This window comes from Sparassis crispa (assembly GCF_003851025.1).
Source record: "Sparassis crispa DNA, contig_000003F, whole genome shotgun sequence".
In the NCBI taxonomy this organism is placed as follows: Eukaryota; Fungi; Basidiomycota; class Agaricomycetes; order Polyporales; family Sparassidaceae; genus Sparassis; species Sparassis crispa.
This window is the reverse complement of record NW_020939750.1, coordinates 3,112,114-3,139,233: the sequence shown is the minus strand read 5'-3', so window position 1 is coordinate 3,139,233 and position 27,120 is coordinate 3,112,114. Positions and strand designations below refer to the sequence as shown.

The window sequence follows — 27,120 nt, the reverse complement described above, 5'->3', positions numbered from 1 at the left end:
TGCGAGGTTTATCAGCTGACCAGCAGAGATCTGCATCGTCTCAGATCGTCTAGCGAGCTTCGCAGAACCTGTGAATCAGCGCTCAGCAGCAACGATGCTAGCCACGTTAAGGCGCCGCTGAAATCCCAAAATCAAAAGACGTCCAGAACGTTGACCACGCCAGCGAGAGATGTTTTATCAGTCATAGCGAGAGACAAACAGTTTCGAACATGCACCGAAGATCAATGAATTCAAGTAGGAGGAACCATCACTTCACCAGCAGCGAGACGCCGAAAGACAGATAGTATAAGCTCCATTGAGTCGCTAAGCAGGGGAACCTACGTTCGAGACCCTAGCAGCCGCAGTCGTCCCTTCAGTTGGAGTCGATTTCAGAGCTAGTAGAGGCGAAAAATCATTAGTTGTTCCAGCCTTGTCGAGTTCTCCATTTGATCAAATGGTTATCGCGAATATGACCACGGATGTCTAACCTTGATCGGACAACAGAGCAGAATACTCGATCCCGACATGAATACAAACCATATAAACCAACCTAGAGCATGGACGAAAAGGCACAATGTGGTAGGCTGTCACTGAGATAAAAGGAATGAAATTTCACCTCAGTCTTGCTGTGGATATAAGACGAGTGACTGTGGCCCGATGCACCACGAATTTATGTATTATAAGCAAATTATCCATGTCAACAGCTATCAGGTAGGAGTGCCATTTCGGAATCACGCGCCAACCGAACTTGTTCATATTAATGGGGATTTTGACTCTTTTGAAGGACAGTCCAGGACTCCCACGGCTTGACTCGGAAATCTTTCCTCTCAAGGACAAGCAAGGAAAGCTGGGATACCCCTCCATCGTAGTTCTTGCGTATTGTGTCCTTGCTGAATATCATCGGCGCTACATCTTCGCTACTGGAGTGTTCGCGCAACCACGACAGTTGCAATTCGAGTTCGATGCAGGCATTCTTGGTCTGACGTACGGTTAGTGCACCCTATATGCCATCAGAGATTATGACACGTACTTTTTCCGGTAATTTATTCCACCCTTTCACGGTCAAATTCTTCTCCATGTCTTTCATTACGTACACACCCATGCATGTAATATTCTGGTCTGGGAGTGGAGTTTCTATTTCTTCCACTACGAATAGCGAGAACTTCTTCAACGTGTCGTCGATCGACTCCGGCAGCTTGTGTGACACGGTATATATGTACCTGGCAAGGCCGGATAAAATCCATACCTGTCAAGACACACCACGTTCTCGGACGACACAATCACGATAGGCCAGAAAGAAGGATCCGTCTGCTTCAGATTCAGCTCGAGGTGTGGAGGGGGCGAAGAGATGTGGCACGTACCGGTTCGAAGAATCGGACATCCTGGGCCCGGGGATAAGTCTCTTTCTTCCCGATGTATCCCTTATCACGGGCCTGCCAGTGTTCGAGAAGCTTTCCGAATGGGGCCGAGTACGGTCGCTCCCAGCCACCGCAGTGCCGGGGCAACCGGTCCCGAATACACCAGTCCTCGTCCTAAGTCAACGAATAGACCAGGTCAACATGAGGCAATGGTGAGCATCCTTGTTAGTATTTATAATGGTCATATTAGAAACAAACAGACGCACGATGATCTCTTCAGAGCTCGGAAACTTAAAGGTGGACATGATACACGGAGCAATGTGATGAGGTTAGAAGTGGGAGAGTAGTAAAAAGATGTGGGTTATCTAGCGGAAGTCGAACTGAAAATAGGAACTTCGGAAGTTCTTGCTTTGTTTATTGTGCAGGAATTGCTTGGCGTTGCCGCCTTATTGGCCGTACGTGCGTTGCCATGATGTAACGGCCGCGCCGACGGAAGTCACAGAAGTAAGCAAAGACGAGCTGTTACGCTCGGAGATGCTTCAGAAGGTCAGACGGAGGAATCACGAACAATGAGAGCGGACGCTCGTGCGCACTTGATTCGACGGGGTACAAACGAGGGCGCGCGCGAAGCTATATCCTACGCTGACTAAGAGTGTCCGTGCGCGATCGTAGGTAGGACTGTCTAGGTAGCTAGTACACTAAATAAAGGAACTAAGATCAGACCATGCGTCATCGAGAAATGGCCGTGTTCGGACATGTAACGGTGTCGCCGTTACACATGAGGCGTATGGATCTGCGCTTGTGTTCACAGAACCACTAGAATGAAGGACGGAGAGCACTTGTTTTGTACAAGGCCTCCGAATTGACTAGACGGTGTCATCTTATGGCAGATCTTGCGCATCCAGCAGTGACTCGTTATGCAGGTCGAGTTACGTCGCGTCGCGGAACTTCATTCTCGAGAGTCGATATCTTTCCTTACAGGAAGGGCATTCCCTATGCAGGTGCATCCGTATTGATCCGGCAAGTTGACAATGGAAGGCAGGGTGCAATCACAATGACTGGGAGAGAAACGGATGAAATTAGCCGACTGCCACTGGGGTGAACATTTTGGCAACACGTGATGTCCATAAAGAGAAGGTGAATCGCCTTATAAAGTAAGTACACGGTTCATCTAGAAACAAACACGCAATTCACGTCATGTAAGTATACGTAGTGACTCGCATAGAATGAGATATCAATATCAATGATCGTTCCGCCAACGCGCCAAGTTGTAGTGTCGCAAGCCAGACGATCGTACTGTGCCGCTCCTCGGCTCCGCCTGGAGGCTGTCGGACATCGAAAAAACCATTACAGCCAGCAAGGTGGCGCGCGCGCTCTGCGCCGCGGTCCTTGCGACGATGTTCGCGGCGCGCACGTATCGGACATATGGTGTACCCCCTGCCCAGGTCGGTGTGAAGCCGACGGGGGAGAAGACGAAGGTTCAGTAGATGTGGATACCTGGATGCATACTACATAGAATGAGCGCGTACCATTTGTCGTGGTCATGCACTACTTGTTAGATATTTACGCACCTAGGGTATAACATGCGTTCCGAATTTTGCTGCGCCACTTCATATTGACTGACAGAGTACTCCTTCAACCCCTGACCTCATAATACTACCTCAAGGCATTCGTAGACGGCCACGGTGGTGACACATCCATGAGCGTGTGCACGATGGGGGATACAGTACAGTACTGCGAGAGACAGCAAACGAATCCAAGAGTGTCGCGCGGCAGGAAATTCTGAGACATGAGCTCGGATATTCTAGTAAACCCCCAGTACATTCGTAACGCACAGCTCATGACATGGATTCTCGGATAGTCTACTCAAGCGGGTATACCATACTCATCTACCGCTTGGGATTCTCGGCGTAAATTCTCCGGCGGCACCGGAACACATTTCCAGGAATCTGGATCCCATCCGTCGCAGGTAAAGATGTGAAGGGAGAGCTGGAGCAATCCCTGATCATACTTGCTTCGGATCGACATGGCGTCCACCACCTCTGCCGAACCAGTTTGTTCGGTTAGCGCCACCTCGAGTTCGATCACATCTGCCTTGTGCTGTATGGTGATGAGAAGCATGGAGGACAATCAATGAAGAAGATACGTACTTTCTCCGCCAGTTTATTCCACCCATGAGTGGGGACGCCCGGATCTGTGACTCGATACTCGCCCAAGTATAGATTTTCGTCACCTGGCGCATCTTCTTTCGGCACCTGAACGAACACCTGGAAATTCTTCGATACCGTGCGCAGCTTGCGCGACGCGGTGTAGATAAAAAAGTTTTCCCCCGCACCAGCACCATAAGCGTTGAGCGCGTTCTTGACAGACGTGATAAGAACGCCGCAGTGGGGTTCACGTTCCTAGGCAGGGTTCAACGTCATGCCGCAGCAGTAGGGAGGCGACACATACCGACTCGTAGACGATCAGGTCGTTCCCCTTGGTGTCGCCTTGCTTGGAGTAACCCTTCTCCCCGAGCGTCGCAACAAGATCGCCCATGGTGACAACGGTTATCTTGGTGGCCGGATTTAAATAATCAGCGTTGCAATAGTGCTCCTCCACAATCTCCTTGTGCTCATCGTCGAGAAGGACCATGCCCGAGTCGCTCTGACTGACGTCGGATATTTCATCGTCTTCATCTTCACCAATGGGATTCGTATCATGCTGTTCAAGATGCCGATGGAGTCAACAGCGGTGTTAGCACGGTGACGCCACTCAAGAGAAGACATGGCAGACGTACGGCAGTGTTCGAATCCGTGTCTTGCATGTTCCAAAGATGATTCGCAATGTAAGTATAGTGATAAGAGAGAGTGAAGTGGGTGTTGAGGTCGAGGGGGAAATGAGCTCCCTTTTATATAGGTGTGTGGCGAAACAATCGCTTGTATTGTTGTGAGTCAGGCTGATTGTACATGTGCAAAAGCGTGCAAACGCACAGCCACTTGGCATTGCGGCCAGGCCAAAGCTGTGCGTGCTTGCGCTTGCGCTTGCGCCTACAAGATGCTGTGTTTTTCTGCGCGCATACGTCACCATTAGCGGCATGACTTGTATCGCAGCATTAATTGTTGCGCGACGGTTACGGCCCGTTTCAACCCAGAAAACCAGGAGGATTAATCCAGCCAAGATGGACTGGGGGAAAAAGATTTTTCGGCGTTCAACACGTGATGTTCATAAAAAGAAGGCGATTCGCCTTATAAGGTAAGTACGTTGCAATCGTCTAGAAACAAACACGCAACAAGCCAAGTTGAACGATGTAAGTAAACAGACAATCCCTATAATTATAATTGACATTTTATTCCGGCTATATATTACGGGACCCCGTAATGTTCCTAACTTGCGGCACAAGATTTGAGAGCAGTTCGACCGAGAGAAGAGAGAAATAGTTATGACCGGGCTTGGAAACCGAAGTGGCGTGTAGTACCATCTGCACGATAAACTGAATATGTCGCTCGCCTGTCATGTCAGCAAGCCCCGCCTCTAGCGTTTTCTTCATGTTGGGCGTGGCTTCTGGGCGACTGCAACGGTGCATCGCTCTACTGTTCTTCAAGTTAATCGTATTTATGCATGCCCTGTTCGCTTCTTGGCTGTTCATATGACGGGTTGCAGGCGATCGTTCGTACTATGCCTGTTACCAGTGGTATTGCAGCGTAGTCATGGGGATCATGCGCATGGTGCCTATATATGCCATTTTGTCGTTTAAGTATTTCACAGTTCTCGCTTGAGACCGGCAGGCCACATTCTTCATTGACATAGTACGACGAGGTATGTCGTGAATCTCCTTAATACGTACTTAATGGAAACTGGTGGTGGTGCGCGGTGCGGAGATTCCAGATCTGTTGGAGGTGAGTCTTGCGGTGCAGTGTTGTTTACGGCCCATATTGCTGGACGTTTGGCTCATTCACATGGAATGGCGCAAAAAGATACTGAAAAAGTACCGTGCATTCGCGTCCTGTTCGCTTTCGCTCATAAACTGCTGCCAACCCTTCTCTCTGACTGGGTTTCCGACGGAGGCACCTGGCTCCGTAAACTATTCCAGCAAAGATCATATCGATAGGCCCTTCCAAAAAAATCCGTTCACAGAGCGGACTGCGAAATCAAACGCTCCGGAAATTCCGGTGGGTGGTGGCGCCACCATGCACTGTGGTGCCACCAAGTCACGCCGCCTGGGCCGCTCGCGCCCGGGTGTAGGCAGTTAAGGTCCCACCTATCGGGAGCTTTCTTTTCGCAGACCGCCCAAAGGCCGCCTCCGCACGCTTTTTTGACCATGGGCCTATCGATATGATCTTTGCGGTCATAGTTATACAGCGTTGGCTCCATATTTCACATCGTACCTCCTAGCTGACTAGCTCGGCGCATCTCTGAGCACTTATAATTTACTGTTTCTTTGACCTCTCTACCGTATACCTTGAGTGGGGAGCGATCCCTCATACTCCTGCATGGCCGTGCATACCAAAATCACAATGCCGACTCAGACTCTGTGAATGTATGTCATATTAAAATCAACCTAGGGCACGGACGAGTAAAATGTAGTAGGCTACTGCAGGCCGGTAAGTGAAGGTATGAGATACCTACGACTCGGGGGTTAATAGCATAGTATCTATTCAAGTCACGATCTATGTATTTCAACAGCTATCAGGCATCCAGGCCCTTGAGGCCCTATCCATCTGCCGATTCTGTTGATATCGAGGATTTTGACTCTTCTGAAGGACGGTCCAGAACTCCGGCCACTGGCGACTCGGATGGTGACCTTCCCTGTCGAAGAGGAGCAAAGGGAGCTGGGATACGCCCTTATCGTAGTTCTCGCGCGTTGTGACTTTGTTCATCGGTGCCACATCATCGCCACCAGAGTGTTCGCGCAATGTTGATAATTGCAGCTGAAGTTCGATGAAGGCATTCTGGATCTGTAACGCCATGGTGTACGGTTACGCACTCTATATCACAGTGAGACATAACCACACGTACCTTCTCCGGTAACCTTTTCCACCCTCCTACGGTCAGTTTGTCCTTCATATCTCTCATTATGTACTCGCCCATGCAAACAACGCTCGGATCCTCGACTGGAGTGTCTGTTTCTTCCACGAAAAACAGCCAGAAAATCTTCGGAGAATCGACAGTCGATTCCGGCAACTTGTGTGATACCGTATATATAATATATGAGCGTGGACAGGCCGGGGTGGAACCCAAACATGCCAAGACACGCCACGTTCTCGGATGACACAATCACAACGGAATGGAAGGCAGGATCCGTAGGACCCCTGAATATACCCTAAGACGTCGTATCCAAAATCATCGATTTTCCAATTTTTTGTCCGGACTTTTTTCAGCAGGTTTTGGGAGTTTTTTGTCCGGATGCGGAAACGACGTCCTAGGGTATATTCAGGGGTCCTGGATCCGTCTGCTTCAGATTCAGTTCGAGGTGTGAAGGCGGCGAGGAGCGGCACATACCGGTTCGAAGAATTGGATATCCTGGGTGCAGGTCTCATTCTTCTGACTGTTATATCCCTTATCGCTAAGCTGTTTGAGAAGCTTCGTAAGAGGGGTCGAGTAGGCTGACTCCCAACGACCTCTGATTATGGAAATCCGGCCCCGAATACACGCGTCCTCGTCGTATTCCTTAGTCAGGGAGTCGACAAGGATCAAAATAATGCCACAACCAGCATCTTTGTTAGTACTGGTAGTCATGTTCGAAACAAACAGACATACGGAGGCAAGTTGAGCATTTGGAATGGCGGACATGATACACAGTTCAATGCGACGAAGACAGTAGCAAGAGCGTGGGCGTTAGTAGTGAAAGACAGGAGTTATATACTGGGAGAGCCGGGAGGATAGCCTGAGTTCCGCTCTGTTCGGAAGCCCTTGCTTTGTTTATTGTTGTGCAGGCGTTGCTTGGCCCTGCCGCTTTACTGAGCCGCATGGGCGTTTGCCCATAAAAGGCTGTGCTTACCTGCGCCACTAGAATGTGAAGGACGACGAGCGTATGTACGAGGAGACACAAGGCCTCCAGATCGACTACTAGCTGAGGCTAGACGGGAACAACCTTTGGCTGAGCTTGCATCATTTCAGCTGTAAAAAAAGCGACTCGTCATAGCCAGTAGTAGTACGGGCCGAGTTCCCTCAGTTCGCCGGTTGGCTCATTTCGCCGACTCTCCGAGAAACAAATGGAGCTACTGAAGCTACTGAGGTGCCGGACGTGGCGAGAGAAAACACTTTCGAGAATAGTAGCGGCTGCCAGAGTCTCCCGGCCGGTCACCGGGTCGCAGAAGCGTCCCTTCAGTGAGCAATCTCCTAGCAGCGAGAGACAGGTCTGGCATAGTTACGTAGCGGCTGTCGCAGTCTGAGTCCAGAAAACAGGCATTCAAGGATAGTAAGCGGGTACTGGTAGGAACAATTCAAGTTACTCGTTCAATCCGGGCTCGCCAAGTGCAGGGACACACGGATGACCGTGCCCATGTGTGTCCAGACAAATTTATCAACTTGCGCTGCGATTGACATGTAGTTTGTACTGGGAGGTGTCGCATGGACTTCGGAATATAACATATGTTATGAGAGATCTCCGCGAGATCTGGTTGATATTCGCACCGCATCGATATGACACGTTCACCTAAGTGTCTGTCCGACACAGCACAGAAAACACATCATAGGCTTATATTTATTATCATTCGATGAACATACATCATACATGAGTCAAGGCATAGTCATAGTCGCCGCGTGTCAAACGCGACTTACAGCGAGGAAGAAAACGCACATCAATAAAATTCTCGCTTCCTGCGGTTCTTCTCTGGTGTCCTCATCGCCTTGGGGAATTCGCAGAGTACGTGGGCCTTCGGAGGCGTGGTAGTACCTGCGGCCGCCTTGACAGGGATCAGCTCCTTGGCAGCATCCTTACCGAAAGCTTCGACAAACTTCCAATCAAAGCCCTTGTTTTCGAAGACGATCATATCGAGTCGAAGTGATCCTTTGTTGTATTTGGCCCGGACCATTTCGCATAGCACTTGGGCGGAACCGTTGCGTCCAGCCGTAGAGTCATTGCCAGCCTTAACTTGAGCACATTTGAGATCTACCATTTCGGCTTGGGGCTATAGAATATTGAGGACTACTTGTAAGTAATGTTGCATTCGATCAGTGAAAATGTACGCACCACCTCATATAACTCGCGCCACCCTTTCACACTGAGCTGTGTATGAGTATTGACTGCTGCGTACACACCATGGTATGTGGCGGAGCTAACGCCTGTCTGGGCCGCAACGAAGAGGTGGAACTCGTTCCCTTCGGTTTCGGACAACTCAAGTAGCTTGCGTGATGGGGAGAACACATAAGCATGCTGACCAACGCTCATGCAGTGGGTGAACAGGGCATTCGTACGTGATATGACGACAACGGGGGGTAACTTGGAGAAGCCCTGTACAGCCATCAGAGCCTGTACGACAGGCATACTAGCAGGAAGAAACTCGTACCGAATAAACCTTGATGTCCGCCGTGCAGGGTTGGTCCTGTAATCTGAAGTGCTGCCTCTCCATGTGCGCTTCAAGTGCAGCAAGGCCTATGGTTTTCGCCCGGCAATTCGTACTCACAGCTGTGGGGGGAGGCAATTGGCGCACTGCGGCCCATCCCCTCGACTTGTCTTTCATTAAGGCGGAATCGAGAACCTGAGTCGCGGCCAGAGATAAAGATGGCCGCACTCGTGTGATACACATGCGCGAGAGCGAAACCGGTTTCTTTGCTGACGACCTGTCTGCTGGCATAGTTCGATCTTGTGAATAGAGGAAGCGAGGGGTTGGGTTGGAGTTTGACTGAGCAAGATCAGGTAAGAGAGACTATAAGTATAGGTGGCACAAGCAATGTGGTCACAAGAATGAGTGCTGTTGCCTTGTCTGCGAATCACGTTCTGAATGCGTGATGAGGAACAATAACATTTTGTTCGCTTGGATACCCAGCGGGCGGAGCATCGACAAAATGCTGTGCACACGTTTTGGCAAAGCAATCCAAAGCAGCCCAAAGCAATGCTGCGGAGATCTAGGTAACGTTTCTCAACGCCACGAGGTCGTCACGGTTCCTTACTCTTTCAGATCCACGCAAGAGGAATGAGCCAATGGTGTTCATTTTCAGGGGACGATAAAAGTTCGCCGTATCCTGTCGCCCAGTCCAGAGCAATCCGCCATGGACGAGCGTACGGCTCCATGGCAGCGACGATAGATGCGTTACCGTCGAGGTCGTTGTTAGAACGAAGCCCAACAGGCACCATGTGGGGCGTCATGTCTACGCTTAGAATTTATCTGTGCACGGCACAGCTACGAGGCAGGCGCACTGTGAAAAAGAGCTTGTTATGTATCCGTCTATTGATGAGCGCACAGGAATGTCTCATCAATAACCTCACCGGTGGAGTGCATGAAGAACGCGCAGCAACTTTCCGGTCCTTGAGCTTTCAATGGTCAACTAACTTGGCTGGCATCAGAATCGAGGAGCCGTTCAAGCAACCTACAGCAAGACGAATCAGATACTAATCGCGCTTCGACGTCAGGATGACATATAAATACATAACAGGGTCTCTCTACCCTGACAAAGCATCTAAAGAAAATTATCAGAAAAGGAGTAGAAACCTCTCACAAATCACCAGGTGCTTCCTCGTTCTGAACAATCTCATATTCGGAGTCTTCATCTTGAATCGCAAGCCAAAAAGCCGGCTCCAAGCCTAAGCCGATGTTCTCCAGGTAGAGCATGTGTAATGGAAGATACGTCTCCAGAGCCTGTTGCTTGTCTGACTCAGGGTCTTGGCTTGGTTCGTCTTCTTGGTTCGTCTTTTCGAGAGCCATCGAGAGCTTACCCATATTGGACTGTTCCTATGTCGTTATGGCGCACAGTCAGACTTTCTGATAGTTAGGAACATAAAGATACGCACAGATTTCGACAGGAACCGATACCAACACAAGACACTGAGGGACTTGTCGGGATTGTGTGCGGAATAAATCCCTAAATACTCTACCTTCCGGTGGCTGTCTGATTGCTCGCCATCAACCACCACGACCAAGTGAAATGGACGTATCTCCGACAGAATGAGCAGCTTGGGTGATGGAGAGTAGACAGGAGAGTCGCCACATTTTCGAAGAAGGCTAATGTTTACCGTATTCTCGGAGGCCACAATCACAACGTGTGGATATATCTTGAGTACCTGTGAGATCTCGCCTGCTCAGCTCTGGTAAAAGAAACAGAAAATAAGACACGCACAGGGCTGTAGATTCGTATATCCGTCTCACAAGTCCCGTTGATTTCACTCCATCCCTTTCTCTCGATATGCTGAAGGAGGGAGCTCAGAAGGAGGACCTTCAAAGCCTGGAACTCAGGGAGTTCACGGAGCACCGTATTCACGTTGACAACTCTACGTTTATGTTCTAGCTGTTGCACACGCTCCTCAGTCCTAAAGGGATTGATGGAATTGGAGTCACACTGCTCCACATACGTGCCACGGTTAATGATCGCCAGATATATAATACAAAAGACTCACTGGAAGCGAAGACGAACGCTGCCGCCGAATCCTGCCTGGTAGGACTGCGTCCTTCATAGCTTCTGGAGTCTGAAAAGGGTAGATGTCGCGTCGTCTTTGGTCGAGTTGATGAGGGACATAAGTACTGGTGATGCTGGAATATATAAGCTGGGGGAGCAGCTTACGGAGAACTTACTCTGAGGATGTTCATTGTGCCTTATTGACCCGCTCCGCTTAGCGACCAGCTTCCCGATCAGTGCTGAAGTGCGGTCCTAGCGACAAGGTTTAACTTGCTCGTAAGCATCAGCTCCAGATTTCAGATAGACAGGACAAGAGAAAGCGCCTCGCTCAAGCCACGCCGCAACATCACAAACGACGTAGCATGGTAACCGGATAAGCAGAGCAATGTCACGTCAACGACTGTAACGGACACGCGTCGATGGGCAGCAAGATGAAGAATTCCAGCCGCAGTATCATACCGTGACACTGGCATGTATTCACTGGGCCACGCGACTGCCACGCGCCAGCGGCAACGTTTCCACTTGCCAATTTGAGACATGGTCATTGTGTTCCGTGACGCGCCCATGTAGCCGTCAACCACTGCAAGTGGATTCGCGTTCGAGAAGTGCTAGGATGCAGTGCGACCTCGGATTTGCGTTCCAATCCATTTATCTTAGAAATGGCTAATTGTGTTTCCGCGTTCCATCATTGGTGAACCACAATTGTGGTGCGCTTTACGCCACACCAAAGCGTAGGACCACCTTAAGAGATGAGCATAATCAAACGTGAGTATCTCTTTGTGGAGGACCTCTGACAGAAGTCCGCTGACATTCTGAATAGAACAGGAATCGACATAGCCCGATCCCTTTACGATGTCAGCATGACGATGGGAGGGAGCTTCTCCGTTAAAGCGTTAGGTTGCACCTCGAGCCTCGAGGTATGCACCGCATATTTCAACTACCCCAATAACACGACGGGCGCCTTGTTTTTCTGGAACCCTTATTACGCCTCATCCGGAACCAACTCGCTCTACCCACTACCACCACCACCACTACTACCACCATGTCGAACGCCCTCGAGGTGATAGGCCTCATGACGGTGCTTCGTATGTTCGCCATCGCTATCAAACGCGTACTCCATGACGCTTTCACACACGAAGTCTTCCATCGCTTTCTGACTCTTGGCTCCAGCGACTGGTTCAAATTCCCTAGACCACTCCTCTCTTCGGTACCTTTCGGCTCCCCCACTGAGAAGTATTGGACTATTGACCCATCCCGCCCCTTCCCTACACGTCCTTTCCATGATGGCTTCACACCGACTGCCACCATTTTCGACGACGCCACACCTTTAGCGGAGTACGTATTGCGAAGATGGCTCAGTCATGTCGTGCGCGGATGGGCGTTCTTGCAAGATTGGGTTGCCCCACATCACCAACGGCGTCCTTCACACGAGCAGCACGAACAGTGTTTCTGGGCTGTCTTCTCCACGGCCATGGTGTACATAATCATATGTCTCATTATCTGGGACTTGTTCAAGAACAAGACGACTACTTCATCCAGCTCGTCGTTGATCGAGGACTTTGACCCGAGTACAGGAACATTTGGCGGACTCAGTAAGGTTGGTAGAAGGATTTTTTTATTGGAATCGTTCTTTTATTGACTTGTTGTCGTGCAGGAAGTGTGCTTCCTCCTGAATATCAATGCATCTTCTTTGACCACCATCGCTGATGCTTCACCATCCGGAATTTCTCAGTCGCCACGCCCTGTGTCTGTGTCCCGTCATACGAGGCGTCGCGCGCAGTCGGAATCAACTCTGCCTAGAAGAGTTCCATCGTCTGAACCATTTTATGCCGTCTCTTCGCAGTCGATACCCCACACCACGTCCCCAGCAGAGCTCCCTTCTACATCTGTGCCTCATGCATCCTCATCTAATTCCCTCGCAGTTCTTAGTGTTCCGCACCTGTCAGTACCGCAGATCGATACCCAGGAGGCTCATATACCCTCTATCGCCTCCGAATACCCTATACCAGCAGATCCGAACGCGGACTCCCATGATATCGACGAGACTCAATCGGATGAATTATTATCATCATGTTCGACAGATGAGGGCCTGGAGTTTGTCTACCGAGAGACGGACTTGAACAAGATGCGGGAAAGTCTTAGAAAATCCCACAACGTGCACAGTTGCGACCGCATCAAAACAATAGAGAGTGACGTCATTCCCGCATTCGGGCTTTCATATCTCAACTATATCTTGGTCGTCTCCGCCGAAGTGGGAGGTACGCTGAAGTGGTTCCGACTTCAAGTGATATTTTTCAAGTCAAGGCATGGATGGCTGGAGCCTCATGGCGCGATCAAGTCGGGCGAGCTGAATTGCCAGTTCCGCGTAATAACATGCCGTCCCTACCCGACCATGTCCAATCCCACCACACCACCAGCGCCACCGCCACCGCCACCGCCACCGCCACCGCCGCCGCCACCGCCACCACCGCCACCGTCGCCCCGTCGACTTCGCACTACTTGGCCAGTCCCACGATGCGACAGCAACCCGCAGTCGTTGCACGGCGCGTTCTCGCAGAGCCACAGCCACACATTCGAACCATTGCAGCCTGAAGATGGCCCCTCCTTGCAGGGCGGTAGTGCTGCCCATGCAGGTGTTTCTATGCGGGATATTTATAATGAAGATAGCAATGAGGCCATCTGGGGAACACTTTCTGAAGACGACGACATGTCCTCGGAAAATAGCGATGAGGCCATATGCGGAACGCCTTCCGAGGTCAGCGAAAGTGCTGGTGGTCGCTACTCCCCGATGGATACTGCGGACGATTTCTTACCTTCCTCTTTGCATCCGAGCACTTTTGTCGACGATACTGATGCTGCACCTCCATCGCCATGTTCCTCGCCACTCGCGGAATGTTCATACCATCCACCCTCCTCATCTGTTAGGAGTGCGGCTGCTGCATCTTCCCCGGGACCATTCGTATTGCCTAGCGAACGGCCAACCTCACCAGGTTCCGTTGGCATTCCTCCTGCTGCACCCGAAGCTGATATACCCCAGGGCGGAGGCTTCAATTCAACTACGTTCGACTTCAGATACCCATCTCCGCAGACGGCCACTACGCCACCATCCAAGCCTCCTGTCGAAATCCCGGACACCGGCAGTACACGACCCATGCGACCCGTCCCGCAGAGGCCCCTCCGCTCCTCCCCTGCAACTCCCAAGGCCAACATACCACAACGTGAAGGGTTCGCGGCATCCACATTCGACTTCAGATACCCACTTCCACCCACGGCCACTGCGTCTCCATCCGATTCCCCTGCCTCTCATGGTCCGGCCCCGTCCTCCAGCTCGCCCACGAACGAACACGAGGACAGTTCCTCCCGTCGGATAGGGTACGTCAACCCGCAGTTCGCGTCTGGCTCATCCGCCGCGTCGGTCGCTACCCCTGGTACCAGCAGCTCGGAACGCAACCCATCCCCGCAACGTGCTATGGTTAATGACGCGGAAGTCGCGCAGGGAGAGGGTGAAGACCCCAGGACTAAAGGGAGAAGGGCGAAGGGAAAGTGGAGGGCCGATCGTCCGTTCAGGTAAATGAATGGCTTCGTGCACTATCCTACACGCCAGGATTATCCGGTCGCGTTGGGCGAAGATGGGCTGGACGAGCACGCGGATGTATGGTGCGAGCGTTAGATGGGAGCGAAGGCGGGCGCATTCCCGGACGTCGACATATTTACGGGGACGTATGTCTTGATTTGTTACCTCAGCGCTCTTATGCTGTATGTATATTGTATCTAGAGCTGTGTTAGAGTTGTTGTATACCTAGTCACTTGCTGTTAGATATCTTGCATAGTTGAATGTTACCATCAATTGTTATGTTATTACCCAAGGCCTGCACATATCTGCAAGCTTCCGTTGGTAATTCAATGGACTACGGCGTGGACGTGAGGAGCGCGTAATACCAAAGAAGTATAAGTCATTGACTGCATATAACAGGGGCACATTGACGTCCACTACATACTGGTGTAAATATACATGGTGAAAATTATGCTTTAAACAGTCTAAGGAGTGGCCTTCTTCTCCGACGAAGTTCCTCCGTAAGCACGAGGAGGCGACCAAGGTGGCAGCCGAAGAGGCCCGATAGGTGTGCGTTCGGACGGTCCTTGCATAGGTGTCGAACAGTCGGACTCGTCTTGTAGAGGCGACAGCCATTGCGCTCGTGGAGTCTTCTCACGATCTCCCCCACGCTGGGGAACAGACAATCGCTGCGGGCGTGAAATTGAAGGGACTCGCAGCCGCGAGAGGTTAGCAGCTGAAGCAGGAAAGACTGGTTCGTCAAGTGGCATCTCCAGTAGCTGCTGTGATTTCGGTGAGAGTTCTGGTTCCGGCGGTAAATCCAAAAGTGGCACTGGAAGAGGCGGAGAATCTTCAAAAGCCTTGAGCACTCCGTCGAGCACTCCCAAAGATGTGCTTGAGGCATCCGGCAGCGACGATGCCCGTTTAGCTGAAGTTTCCGACTCGAAACAATCGCCCAGCGAACCGGTGACAGTCTCGCTCTGCTCGAGCGGGAGAACTTGGAGCAATTCCGAAAGCCGCGGAAATTCAGAGGAGACCTCGCCTAGCAGAACGACAATAACAGCAAAGATATTAGCATTTCAATGAGATCGACGTTGAGAAGTTGACATGATATCCATACCTCCACTATCAGAATCAAGTTTCGCAGCTTGAGTGTGGCCTTCGACGGAGTCTTGGATGGATTGCTGATCATTGACAACAGCCGGAATCGAAGACCGAGAATTGGCCTCTTGCGACCCCAGTGTTTCACTGGTTCTTAGAGAGTGGCTATCACGCGGCTCATCTGGAGAGGATTCCTGAGTTATCGTCTCATAACCCTGTATAGTGTCAAATAATGTACATCACGGAGGCAAGGAAATATAACTGACACGTAAACGTCTCATAGGCTTGGGAGAATTACTGTCTTCCGGATGAGATGGCATAGCGTCACAGATATGGGAAGAACAACGAAGGGCGTTTGCCAGTGAACAAAGTTCTTCGTATTTATGCAAGAACGAGCGTGTGAAAGTCTTGTCCTCACACGTGTTGCTACGGCAGAACATTCGGTGCCATACACTTGCCTTTGTCTGTGTTCAAATTTGGGATTGTTCGGCAAGCCACACGGGTCGGAGACAGCCGAAATTTGACTATAAGCGCTGAGCGTCGGGTAGACACGTGGTCAGCATTCTCATCCTCACCCGCTGCCACTGGCCGCAGCGACTTGAATCGTCGCTCGGATAGCAACATAAATTGTGTCACCTACAGCGTTTTGTCTACCGCAAATAATTCTTCTCTGCATATGAGGCGCTAGTCGCTCGCCATTGATCTTGTCTTACCGGTACCAGAACGATATCTTCCATGAAACAAATAGCTTCGATACTGCGTGCCGGAATTGCCACTCTCATCTTTCTGTCTCTTCCGTCTGGTGCCATTTGGCCGTTTTCTCCAAAGAGGTTCAGCGGTAATGCACTCATAGCTGCAGGTTCTATGGGGGTGGATAGTGTCGACAAAATTATCGCGTTTGGAGATTTCAACGGCGATCAATTGTGAGTGTAATTTCACGGCTGGTAGAGATGATAATCACGACAAAACAAAGCTTGGATCTGCTCGCACTGGGATCAGACGAGCGTACGCTGTCAGTATATCTGTGGAATCACGGTAAGTGGACGTTCACTACCTAATGCGCTGACACTTTCATAATGTCTTGAAGAGGATTTCGTTTTCAGAAAGGCAGCAGTATTCCGACACCCACAGAAAGTCTACAACGTCATTCCCGGTGATTTCACTCATGATGGCAAGTTGGATTTACTCGTCATGAGCCAAGCCGCAGCTACGAGTCAGCTTGCCATCAATCTGTATGTTGCATCGTCGGGAGGTGGATTCAGTGAGCTTCTTCAATTCATTGTTCGCGGCCGGCTTATTAAATCGTTGACAAGATTTGACTCCGGTGTCTGCACTACCTTCGATACAAGCACAACCGATGCCAATGGACTTTAACGGTGACCTGAACATTGACCTGTTCGGCATACCTGCGCCGCAGTCGTCGAACTCTCCATTTAAAGTGTGGCAGAACGTGTGGAATTCATCACAAACTAACTCACCGATATTCGAGATGTGCGTGAAGTATTACGTGCGCTGTGTGTACATGTCGATCTCATGCGAATATATTTCATTAGAGTCGATCCTAAGTTCAATGGCGCGCAATGTACATTAGCAAACCCTCATAGCAATGCTGCGGTGGACCTCAATGGGGATTGTCTTGCCGGTTCGTCTAACCACCTTTACGTTGCATACACACAACTCACGCGCTCATCAGACATATTTCTCGTATGTGATGAGGGCCACGGATCGAAGTACTTCCAGATCTGGGTAAACAACAAGGATGACGGATTCACGCTTGCGCAGCTTGGCCGTCTTCCCCCAGGCGTGCAGTCGGTAGTCTTCGGTGACATTGGTATGTATATCGTTTAGTTGATCCGCCGGTTTGTCGGGACTCACCTTATTTACAGACAGAGATGGAACCATGGACATGGTCTTCACTACTTGCTCCTCTGTATCATCCACTACGGGAATGGGCTCGAACTGCGCCATTAATATTGCATACAACATCCAGCTACCTCTCTGCAGATCTGCTACCACTCCTTCTATTCAGAAGGGCAAGCGCGTGTGTCGTCCCCCAGAGCAACTCTGCACTGCCGACCCGGACTTCCGCTTCAACCTGAGCCAAAGCAGTGACAACAACGTACGCACATCCCCTTATAAGTCATACAGTAGACCAATACCATAATACAGGCCTTTGCTCGCATTCCTATCTCTGACATCTTCCCCCCAACACGCGGCTCGATTCCACCTTCTCTGCTCGTTTTAGACACAACGCAAAGGCCTGCAGTCCCAGTGCCTCTGAAACTTGGTGATATCAACCAGGATGGCTTCCCTGACATCCTCGCAATCACCTCCTCGACCACCAGCTCGGAGAAAGCCAGCACCCCTCACCTAATAATGTCTGTTCCATGTGGAACAGGAATCGCGGGATGTAGCACGAAGGGGGCCCGCAGGGGATGGAGTCCAGTGCACAAGGGCGTCCAGCCGCTGCAGAATGTGAAAGACGCACGGTCTGTCGCGTTCCTGGACATGGATGAAGATGTAAGTGTTGCTCTGTCTGAGCGGTTGATCAATTGTTAATACTTTGTTAGGGAACGCTGGATATCATGGTGCAACGGACCGGCCAGCAGGGAGAGGGCAACATTCTCTTCGTGCAGAACAACTTCTACTACGATGCGTTCTTCCTCAAGGCCATAAGTCAGTGCAAACTCATGTCTATCCCACAAATAACTTATACTAACCCATGTCCTGCAGCGCTGAATGGCGCATGTGGAAGCGGACTGTGCAAGTCACCCAACGGTTCTTATCATGTATGTTCCCTTCTGATGACTGTTGAGTCTCAGTGCGCTGAGTCAATTGCAGCCTTTCGGCGTGAGCTACTCTGGTGCGACATACAAATACACCGTACTCGATACTTCTGGTCGTCGATCTGCAGCAGAAGGTGCGCTCTACCCCACAAAACTCTGTAGATAGACAAGCTCACCTCTTCGACAGTCGCCCAGCTCCCACAGACCTCGTATCAATCGCTGCTCACACCCTACGTCTACTTCGGCCTCGGCCGCACGAACAACTACATTGAGAACTTGTTCGTTGGCTCTACCAAACATTCGGACAAGCATTATATCAACATGGAGGGGGTGATCCCGAACTCCAAGGTCGTGATCATCCCGCCGATCGAGGGCGACACGTGGAGGAAAGAGCTCTATCTGCGGCCGGGCGAGTGGATTCCCTGGGTGACAGTCACGGTGATCGGTGCCATGACGGTGCTTGCGGTGATAGTGTTCGTTCTCCACCTCAATGAGAAGGTGCGTAGCGAAGGGGGCGTTTATGTTGTCATGCCTCGCTCACTTCGACTTCTCAGCGGGAAGACGAACTCGAGAGGAGACGAGCCTCGCATCATATCAATTTTGACGCATTGTAATGAAAGTTCACGTACATTCTATAGCATATTTCGTGGAGTGGATACCCGTGGCGCCGCCCAGCCAACAGCACGTTGGTTGTCCAGCCGAGTCAAGATGCTACGTAGAAGATGGTCGAAGGCACACAGACGACTCCTTGGAAAAGCTTGTGCCGAGCCTGCTAGCATTGCGCTATGTCACGACGAGCGAGGCTAATGCAGCGTTGTCAATTGTCGTTTATTCGTTCGTCAGGCGTCCTCAGTTCAGCAACGCATAAGCAGACGACATGCTGTACAGAAAAAAACCCTACAGAGTAAAACAGTACACACGTATCACAAAGCAGACCACCCATCACCGTGTTCGCGCTAGGGAAATGGTCGCAAGCAGCCGCAGATGGTACGTTCACCGCCGAGAATCCCGCCCATATCGCTCCCTTGAGATTGATCTCCTTCGCTCCCTCTCTCTTGAGTCATCCCTCGAATCGTTCCTTCTTCGCCTATAGTCGTCGCGCTTATCATAATCCCGGCGAGGAAGCGACCGCGAGCGCGAACGACGGTCATACCGCGAACGGCGCGGGGGTGACGGCGAAGGCGGGGGATAACGCGCATGGTCGCGCCGGTCGCGATCACGATCTCTGTCCCTATCGCGCCTATCCGGGGAGTAATCCCTGCGGTGCGGCGGAGTCTCGCGGCGCGAGCGATAGCGGTCGTCCCGCTCGTCCCTGTCTCTCTCCTGTTCTCTGTCACCGTTGCGATAACGCACGGGCGGCGTCGGGGAGCGACGGTCACGTCGGGGCGGCGAGAGCGAATCGTCGCGAAACCGGCGGCTACCTCGCGGCGGGGGAGAGTATGAGTCTCCGCGGCCGCGCACTTGCTTCTTCGGAGGAGTCTCCGAGCGGCGTCGTCGCTCGCCGCGCCTGGAGTCTTCTGAATCGGACTCGGAGTCATTTTCTGTGTCTGAATCGCTGTCGTCATCTGGGTCCGAGTCCTCGTCGGATGAAGAATCGGAAGACGAAGACTCTGCTTCCAACATCGCGCGACGTTGCTCCATGATGAGTCGCGGGGCATTCTGTCAACAGGCAGCGGTGAGTAAGGTTGTAATGAGATAAAATGACGACCAACGCACCTTAAGGTGCTCGCGCATCTCCTCTGTGACAGCTCCGAGCGCGATACTCGTGAAATAGTTGATGGCGAACCGCGTGTTCTTCGGGTTCTCCATGGGAAACATGCCCTGGCAGGCACGCTTGACCTCGTCATCCTTGAACCTTTCCACAAGAGTCTTGACGCCCATCGATTCGGTCATCTCGGTCAGCATGATCTTGATGAATATGCGCGATGACGACGTCGTGTCGTCCTCCGTGAGTAGGATGCACGACATCGCCACCCACGAGATCGAGTCCGTCGCGAACAGATGCCCGAAGAACCGCGCAATGTTCCGCAGTCGGTTCGTCTCGTACCGGTGGATCGTCGTGTAATAGTTTTCGAACGCCTGCTCGAAGCATTCGTTCCACACCCTGTTCAGCTTGCAAAAGCGCTCGCCGATCAGGCCATAGAACGTCGAGTACGATCGCTCCTGCGAGCAACACTCGATGATCATGTTGCACATCTCAAGCTATCAGAAGGGTCAACAGAGAGTCATGCGACATCCATGCGGTCGACTTACCTCCTGGCCCTCCTTGATCTGGACCTTGAGCAGTTTATGCACCGCTTCTTCGTAATTTAATGCGTTCATGATCGTGAGATAGATCACTCTGCGAAGATTGAGCAGGTTCGTCTCAGTGCGGTCCTCGATCCCAGCCTGTTCCTCCACAGCCTCCTCATCGTCTTCATCAGATGACTCCTCCGAACCAGACTCCTCTTCCGACGAGCCGCCCAGGATCTCAACCTTAATCGCCTTGTATTTCTCCTCGTTCTCCAGGTAATTTGGATCGAACTTGAAGATATCTATCAGAAAGTTAGGATACAAGGGACACAACGACAAAGGCAACAACTTACTCAGCCCCTCCTGCACCTGCAGCTCCTCCTCGAGCTGAATTTGGTGCGTAATCTGGTCATCCTCTTCGACCAAGTCTAAGCCTTCCGGAACGATAGGGTTGTCCTTGTACTTATCCTTCCGCACCTGCATGAGCACCTCGATCATGTACTGCACACGTTGGCTGATGGAGCCCTCGTTCAGGACCGCACGGAAGCGCTCGAACACCGTAGCGTTGGCCTTGGGCGAGTTCTCCGCCAGGAACGCACCAACCTCGCGTGTGAAACCCACAGCAATCTCGATAGAGTCATCCGTGGGACGTTCTAGCAGCAATACGAGAATTTGAAGAGCGATGATTTCGTGTGCGACGCCTTGATTGACCAGATGGCCGATGAAAGTTGTTGTAGAGTGGCACACAATCTGCAGCACCATGAGTCAGTAAGAATCGGCATTGAGTCAGAGAGGAAAAGTGGTATCTTGCAGTCAGCTAGACAGCGTGGAGATGTGTAGTATGTTCGGAGCAAATCACTGACACAGTGAGCCGAGAACTGGATATCTCTAGCTGGCTGTACCCTAGTTGATCATGCCTAAGCCACATCTGTGCGATGAATAGAACGTAGACTCAAGTTGGGTAGACGTGCTTCAGAATTCAGACGATGCAGTCCTCACACACAGACTGCAGAGACTGCGAGCTACGGGACACCGCCGTGGTTCGTAGACAAGTCTGAAAGCCTGGCATGCCGAGAAGTCACATTCGCCAGCAACAACGCCTCGAAAAGTGGAAGAGCATTCCAAAACATACCACACACCTCCAGAGACCAGGATGCCGAACATGAAGAGCGAGTATGGGATGCTAGAGAAATGAGGAAGAAGGCGTACCTTATCATTCCGCTTAAATGACCGCCTGAACTGGCTGATCAGCCGAGTCAGCACCAACTCTCCAACCTGAGGTAACTTGGTATTGATGATTGCCACGAGTGCCGCGAAGACAGGCGTGAATGGTAAACTGGCCGACTGCGCTTTCATGACGCTCCGTGCAAACAAGCCACGTCCCCTGATGAGGTTCTCCGCGAACAGCTCGGGGACGACATTTTTGATGTTAGCAATGTTGACACGATTGACGATACCGGTGATGGACTTGCGCAGGGCGTCCCACGAGAGTCGCTGATACTCCGCGCTGGTCTTGTCCTTGGACGCGGCCTCCTGCAACGCACGCAGGCGAGCAGGGGGCATGTACACCCCGCCGGAGCGCGTACCCGTAAGCTTTGCGAACTCGGCCCTCGCATCGGATTCCTTGTCCTTGTCCTTGCTTTTATCCTTCTCCATCCTCTCCAGCTCGCTCGCGGCCATTCGCGCTGCCACCTCCCGCTCCCGCTCCGCCCGCCGCACGGGGTCAGCGTCGTTAACTTTTGGAAGCTCGACCAGGCGCGCTTTTGGTGGAGGCGACAGAGACCTGCGCCGGGAAGTGGGAGGCTGTTCAGCATTTTCGGGTGAACGCGATCGAGACCTTCGTGACATTCAATCAGTCAGTGTACGCAACAGAGACGCATGAGGAGACATACCTCTTTCTTCTCTGGTACGGACCTTCCGAAGGTGTCGTAGGGGTCAGGGTCGCTGCAGTTGCCATCGTGGTCGCTGTTCTAGACGATGAGCACGACTCACACCCAGCAAGATTATTTGACTGTATTTGTATCCCTTCCTTTTTGGGAGGTGGCGTCGTTGTGTGAGGTGGAGTGAGCTCATCCGAGTCTTGTTAACCAGAGACGGCTAGTCATACGCCGGTGCATAGCAGGGGGGGGGGCATAAGTTGATGCTTTTGTCGTGCAGATGCAAGAGCTGGTTAGACGTGCCGACAGCGACCCAATCGATTTCGACGCTGGCACATCCTTCGTGAAGTAAGCAACCCCCCCACCGCGATCAGACTGTGGTGTTGAGATATATCTACTATCTACAAACCTTTGTATTCATCTTTGAGACTGTCAATCGTCGGACGAGTATACATCGTCTCGCTGACCGTCAGGCATGGAGGGATTACATGCATTGCCTTCTGTTACAAGGGTACTGAAATTATCGCTTTTGGGGAGATCTACGCTAACCCAGTGCTCCGAGGACAGTTGAGCAAGAGCGTGGTCAGAATTCTTGGGCAGGTGTGCACTACTATTCTTGCTACCGGATGCCTCGAATCATGTATTCTAATAACTGTTTAGAATCCGGGGGAGTTTACTTTGCAAGGCATGGTCTATAGCTCATCACGCCTAATTGCAATCTGATCTGGGGTATGCAGGAACGAATACATACCTCGTCGGAGAGCATAACCCCTACATTCTCATTGACACTGGCGACGGCCGAGAAGAGTACATACCTGTGCTCGAGAGTGCACTCCGAGAAGTCGAGCCGGAGTCCGTCGATCTACCGGACGTCTCAGACATTATCGTAACACACAAGCACCACGATCATGCTGGTGGCCTCCCTTTAGTACTGCCTTTACTCCGACGCTTGTGGGGCGACAAGCATGCCGCCAGCTCCTCCCCCTTTCACCCACCGCGCATCCACAAGCTCCCCCTCCCGTCCCCCGATACGAGACTGCAGGGCATCCTCGATTCTATACCCGCAGGCTCATACACCCCTGCTCCTTCGGGTGGTCCGATCCACGACATTCACGATTCGCAAACGTTCCAAGTCACCACTGCCTCGGTGAACCCGGAGCTGTCCGTCCTGCAGGTGTTGCACACCCCAGGACACACACTCGATTCGCTCTGCCTCTACTTCCCCGCAGACCGCGCGCTCTTCACCGCAGACACCGTGCTCGGATACGGGAGTGCCGTCTTCGAGGACCTCGGGATGTACATGGCCAGTCTGCGAAAGATGATCGACTTCGGGCAGGGCGACTCGAGCACGGGACCGAGATACGGCACTGTCTACCCAGGCCATGGCCCCGCTGCCTCTGACGGCCTGAAACACGTTTCTGTGTATTTGCAGCACAGGGTGAAACGGGAGGAGGAGATACTGGCTGCCCTGCAGCAATCGTCTCTGTCTGACAACCCGTGGACTACGTGGAAGCTCGTATCCAGCATCTATTCCGCCTATCCGCGGTCACTGTGGGAGCCGGCGGCGCACAGCGTGGATCTGCATCTGCGCAAGCTGGAGTCCGAGGGAAGGGTCGAGTATTTGAGCGGGGTGGGTAAGGATACGGAATGGGAGTTCATAGGGTGATAACTACCGTGGTTCTTACTCCGTTGACAACTTTGGTTTTAGATGGGTGGATATTTCTCACAGCATTATTGAGTATTTGTTATTCTCCTCCGGCACCGTTGTCCCTTTGCCCTAGCTCCCGATCGTAGTGACTTGAGCGCGGTGTAAATCTGCTTATCGGGACAGTGCAAACCACAGATCTGCTATGGCGGAAGCAGAATCTGTGAAGGCAATTTTTATACGATGCTAGGAATCCCAAGCTCCATAGCTAGCCCTGAATGCAGGTCCGCGCATAGTTCAATAACAAACGTGTTCGCTTGCCCAGCAGCGCAGCCAGTATCAGTAGATCGGCGGCAAGCGTCTCGACACTGTCACGGTGATCATTCGCAGGATCGTTGGTCAATTGTTTGGATGCCTAATATATAATGCATATATAATGTGTTAGTTTGTTCATGTCATACCCATCAAGATTTTGTACACTGGGGGCAAAAGTGGATGTTCTGCCTTGGAACAGTGTCTGAACATCCAAGGAACAGATTACGTTTTTGGACATGTCACATGTTCTGAACATGGTAAGGAACATCTAATATGTCTCGCACAATGTTCCATTGGAGAGCATGCTGGAGACATGTTGCATGTACCATTCTGGAACATATAATATGTCTCACACAATGTCTCATTGGAGAATGTTCTGCAGACTTGCTGCATGTTTCATTCTGGAACATTTATCATTTTGCTACTATATTCTGGGCTTGTGTAAGCAACTGCGCCTCGGGCTACGAGTGGAAGAGGATAGAAATTGGCTTAACTACATAGAAGCCTGTTGAGCTCCTTATATACTGTAAACTAAAAGACTAGAAACTACCAGACTGTTCTCGAGACATTGTCCTTACTAATCCTAACCCTACGGACCTTTCCCGGACCTTTCCGTAGATGCCGGATTGCTAATCCGCACCTCCAACAGCTTGTCTCTTGGTGCAATATGCTCTGTATAATAAGGATTTCCCATGGCCAAACACATTACATTTCTGGCCGCCGTTAATCTTCAGAACATTGTGAGAAGATGTTAAGTGCTCCTACTCCAAACATACAAGATGTCCTGGGCACCAAGAACATTTGCAGTACATGTAAAATTTTAGTATGATTTTAGTATGTATCATACATGTACTGCAGATGTTTTTGGTGCCCAGGACATCTTGTATGTTTGGAGTAGAAGCACTTAACATCTTCTCACAATGTTCTGAAGATTAACGGTGGCCAGAAATGTAATGTGTTTGGCCATGGGAAATCCTTATTATACAGAGCATATTGCACCAAGAGACAAGCCCAGAATATAGTAGCAAAATGATAAATGTTCCAGAATGAAACATGCAGCAAGTCTGCAGGACATTCTCCAATGAGACATTGTGTGAGACATATTATATGTTCCAGAATGGTATATGCAACATGTCTCCAGCATGCTCTCCAATGGAACATTGTGCGAGACATATTAGATGTTCCTTACCATGTTCAGAACATGTGACATGTCCAAAAATGTAATCTGTTCCTTGGATGTTCAGACACTGTTCCAAGGCAGAATATCCACTTTTGCCTCCAGTGGTACGCCTCCCAGTGTGAACGAAAAGAATTGACAATTGCGGCAAGTCGTCTTCCCCATTGGCTTACTAGCAACGACTTACTCAACAATTCGACGCATTAAGACCTCGAGCAATTGACATGGCATAGCATATAATAGTACATATATAAGATACGCACGTCCGACCGCGTAGAGTACTAGTGAGGACGTCGTCATGCATGAATCCCCATTTTACTCCTTCGCTTCAGCGTCTGCTACACCTGTCTCCTCAGCTTCGTCTTCCTTCGCTTCGCCCTCCTTCTTCTCCTCTGCATTCTCAGCGGGGTGCTCTTCTGTGTGTTCCTCAGCATGCTCTTCTCCCCCTTCGCCACCTTCCTCCTTCGCGCCCTTGCTGCCCATGACGGTCGCGTTGATTCTGCAACAGGAACCAGCCGATAGTAAGCCCAAGAAATACAGCAAACGGGAGCGGGTGACACTCACGTCAACATGACATGGACCTTCTCCTTCTCGCCCTCCTCGCCCTCCGCGCTCGGGAGCTCAATCGTGATGCGCTTGTTCCCCTTCCATCCATAGCTCCCCGTAGCGAACGTACTCGGCACGAGTGTGGTCGTCCCGATGAAGCCCGCGTCCATATGCGACACAGATACAGCGCCCTCCTTCCCCTCCGCGGTCGGGTCGAGTACCGGGGGCGTATGTGTGAGGTTGACGTGTAGGGGCAGCGCGCGCGCCTTAAACTGCGACGCAGCCATGGTCGCCTGTGTCCACTGTGAGCATCCAATGCCAATGCAATTTGGTTCGGTAGGACGCACCTTTGGCCCCTTCTTGCTCCCTCGCCGTCCCCGCGCCGGTGTTGCGGTCTCTGCCTTCTCGGTCTTGGGCGCCTTAGCGGACCGCGTCGTCGGGCCCGCAGACTCTTCCTCCGCAGCGCGTTTCTTGCCTGCACCACAGTATCAGCCCACACCGACTGTCTTATTCGACGTCCCATACCCACCAGTCATGATAATATCGAGGGGACAGCGCGCAGATAGATCAGATATTCAAGTGAGCGCAGACAGGTGGTGGTGGAAGAAAAACCGAGATAATGGGCGGGAGGGGCTATTTAAGGCGGGTAGGGAAAAGGGGCATGACCTGTCGCTGGTTCGTGGCCTCATGACAACCGCTTTCGCTGCCTGACGTAACGCGTCGAGACGCGTCGGTGGCGTCGGTCTTTCTCCGGAGCTTCACGCGCAGTGTCCCGCCCCGCGGTCCGCCTGCCGCCCGCTGAGAGAAACTGGGCAGCTACAAGCGCAGGGTACTCTAACTTCAGTTCACTCTGTCTTTGACTGAGACTATGCAGTGTTGAAAGCCAGTTTACCGGTACACATTGGTCAGGAAGATCAGCGCTGATGTTGTCGGGATATATCTGGGGTACGAACTTTCAAGGTGTGGGAAACATGTATGCTCCAACACTGACAGATGAACAGGAATGTTTGGATTCAA

The 27,120-nt window shown here is 51.5% G+C and overlaps 13 protein-coding genes across 13 annotated transcripts; 3 read left to right on the top strand and 10 right to left on the bottom strand.

Annotated features, from left to right (window-relative positions):
• Positions 1 to 736: 736 nt before the first annotated feature.
• Positions 737 to 1,642, bottom strand: SCP_0411370 (hypothetical protein; the record flags this gene model as incomplete). Its single annotated transcript, XM_027757864.1, has 5 exons — positions 737 to 958; positions 1,010 to 1,174; positions 1,240 to 1,287; positions 1,341 to 1,511; positions 1,604 to 1,642. 5 exons carry the CDS (start codon positions 1,640 to 1,642, stop codon positions 737 to 739), a joined length of 645 nt encoding a protein of 214 aa, XP_027613665.1.
• Positions 1,643 to 3,203: 1,561 nt separating this feature from the next.
• Positions 3,204 to 4,143, bottom strand: SCP_0411360 (hypothetical protein; the record flags this gene model as incomplete). The annotated part of the gene is made up of 4 exons (XM_027757863.1): positions 3,204 to 3,437; positions 3,488 to 3,739; positions 3,789 to 4,040; positions 4,117 to 4,143. The coding sequence occupies 4 exons, from the start codon at positions 4,141 to 4,143 to the stop codon at positions 3,204 to 3,206; spliced, it is 765 nt and encodes a 254-aa protein (XP_027613664.1).
• Positions 4,144 to 5,995: 1,852 nt separating this feature from the next.
• Positions 5,996 to 6,392, bottom strand: SCP_0411350 (hypothetical protein; the record flags this gene model as incomplete). Its single annotated transcript, XM_027757862.1, has 2 exons — positions 5,996 to 6,274; positions 6,336 to 6,392. 2 exons carry the CDS (start codon positions 6,390 to 6,392, stop codon positions 5,996 to 5,998), a joined length of 336 nt encoding a protein of 111 aa, XP_027613663.1.
• Positions 6,393 to 6,738: 346 nt separating this feature from the next.
• SCP_0411340 (hypothetical protein) lies at positions 6,739 to 7,109 on the bottom strand (the record flags this gene model as incomplete). The annotated part of the gene is made up of 3 exons (XM_027757861.1): positions 6,739 to 6,768; positions 6,819 to 6,986; positions 7,077 to 7,109. The coding sequence occupies 3 exons, from the start codon at positions 7,107 to 7,109 to the stop codon at positions 6,739 to 6,741; spliced, it is 231 nt and encodes a 76-aa protein (XP_027613662.1).
• A 1,010-nt stretch (positions 7,110 to 8,119) lies between these two features.
• Positions 8,120 to 8,890, bottom strand: SCP_0411330 (hypothetical protein; the record flags this gene model as incomplete). The annotated part of the gene is made up of 3 exons (XM_027757860.1): positions 8,120 to 8,449; positions 8,512 to 8,772; positions 8,828 to 8,890. The coding sequence occupies 3 exons, from the start codon at positions 8,888 to 8,890 to the stop codon at positions 8,120 to 8,122; spliced, it is 654 nt and encodes a 217-aa protein (XP_027613661.1).
• A 545-nt stretch (positions 8,891 to 9,435) lies between these two features.
• On the bottom strand, positions 9,436 to 9,627 carry SCP_0411320 (hypothetical protein; the record flags this gene model as incomplete). Its single annotated transcript, XM_027757859.1, has 1 exon — positions 9,436 to 9,627. One exon carries the CDS (start codon positions 9,625 to 9,627, stop codon positions 9,436 to 9,438), a length of 192 nt encoding a protein of 63 aa, XP_027613660.1.
• Positions 9,628 to 9,973: 346 nt separating this feature from the next.
• SCP_0411310 (hypothetical protein) lies at positions 9,974 to 10,929 on the bottom strand (the record flags this gene model as incomplete). Its single annotated transcript, XM_027757858.1, has 4 exons — positions 9,974 to 10,210; positions 10,270 to 10,539; positions 10,596 to 10,814; positions 10,873 to 10,929. 4 exons carry the CDS (start codon positions 10,927 to 10,929, stop codon positions 9,974 to 9,976), a joined length of 783 nt encoding a protein of 260 aa, XP_027613659.1.
• A 984-nt stretch (positions 10,930 to 11,913) lies between these two features.
• SCP_0411300 (hypothetical protein) lies at positions 11,914 to 14,093 on the top strand (the record flags this gene model as incomplete). The annotated part of the gene is made up of 3 exons (XM_027757857.1): positions 11,914 to 12,468; positions 12,526 to 13,861; positions 13,909 to 14,093. 3 exons carry the CDS (start codon positions 11,914 to 11,916, stop codon positions 14,091 to 14,093), a joined length of 2,076 nt encoding a protein of 691 aa, XP_027613658.1.
• An 816-nt stretch (positions 14,094 to 14,909) lies between these two features.
• On the bottom strand, positions 14,910 to 15,845 carry SCP_0411290 (hypothetical protein; the record flags this gene model as incomplete). Its single annotated transcript, XM_027757856.1, has 3 exons — positions 14,910 to 15,466; positions 15,545 to 15,740; positions 15,792 to 15,845. 3 exons carry the CDS (start codon positions 15,843 to 15,845, stop codon positions 14,910 to 14,912), a joined length of 807 nt encoding a protein of 268 aa, XP_027613657.1.
• A 415-nt stretch (positions 15,846 to 16,260) lies between these two features.
• SCP_0411280 (predicted protein) lies at positions 16,261 to 18,925 on the top strand (the record flags this gene model as incomplete). The annotated part of the gene is made up of 13 exons (XM_027757855.1): positions 16,261 to 16,448; positions 16,499 to 16,560; positions 16,613 to 16,786; positions 16,839 to 17,016; positions 17,079 to 17,167; positions 17,219 to 17,356; positions 17,412 to 17,644; positions 17,695 to 18,045; positions 18,096 to 18,201; positions 18,259 to 18,314; positions 18,367 to 18,445; positions 18,499 to 18,809; positions 18,866 to 18,925. The coding sequence occupies 13 exons, from the start codon at positions 16,261 to 16,263 to the stop codon at positions 18,923 to 18,925; spliced, it is 2,025 nt and encodes a 674-aa protein (XP_027613656.1).
• A 379-nt stretch (positions 18,926 to 19,304) lies between these two features.
• Positions 19,305 to 22,500, bottom strand: SCP_0411270 (Pre-mRNA-splicing factor CWC22; the record flags this gene model as incomplete). Its single annotated transcript, XM_027757854.1, has 6 exons — positions 19,305 to 19,970; positions 20,028 to 20,513; positions 20,565 to 20,845; positions 20,897 to 21,293; positions 21,753 to 22,380; positions 22,436 to 22,500. 6 exons carry the CDS (start codon positions 22,498 to 22,500, stop codon positions 19,305 to 19,307), a joined length of 2,523 nt encoding a protein of 840 aa, XP_027613655.1.
• Positions 22,501 to 22,895: 395 nt separating this feature from the next.
• Positions 22,896 to 24,086, top strand: SCP_0411260 (Lactamase-like protein; the record flags this gene model as incomplete). Its single annotated transcript, XM_027757853.1, has 4 exons — positions 22,896 to 22,931; positions 22,988 to 23,020; positions 23,081 to 23,105; positions 23,158 to 24,086. 4 exons carry the CDS (start codon positions 22,896 to 22,898, stop codon positions 24,084 to 24,086), a joined length of 1,023 nt encoding a protein of 340 aa, XP_027613654.1.
• A 1,786-nt stretch (positions 24,087 to 25,872) lies between these two features.
• SCP_0411250 (hypothetical protein) lies at positions 25,873 to 26,639 on the bottom strand (the record flags this gene model as incomplete). Its single annotated transcript, XM_027757852.1, has 4 exons — positions 25,873 to 26,056; positions 26,122 to 26,396; positions 26,451 to 26,578; positions 26,633 to 26,639. 4 exons carry the CDS (start codon positions 26,637 to 26,639, stop codon positions 25,873 to 25,875), a joined length of 594 nt encoding a protein of 197 aa, XP_027613653.1.
• Positions 26,640 to 27,120: the final 481 nt, after the last annotated feature.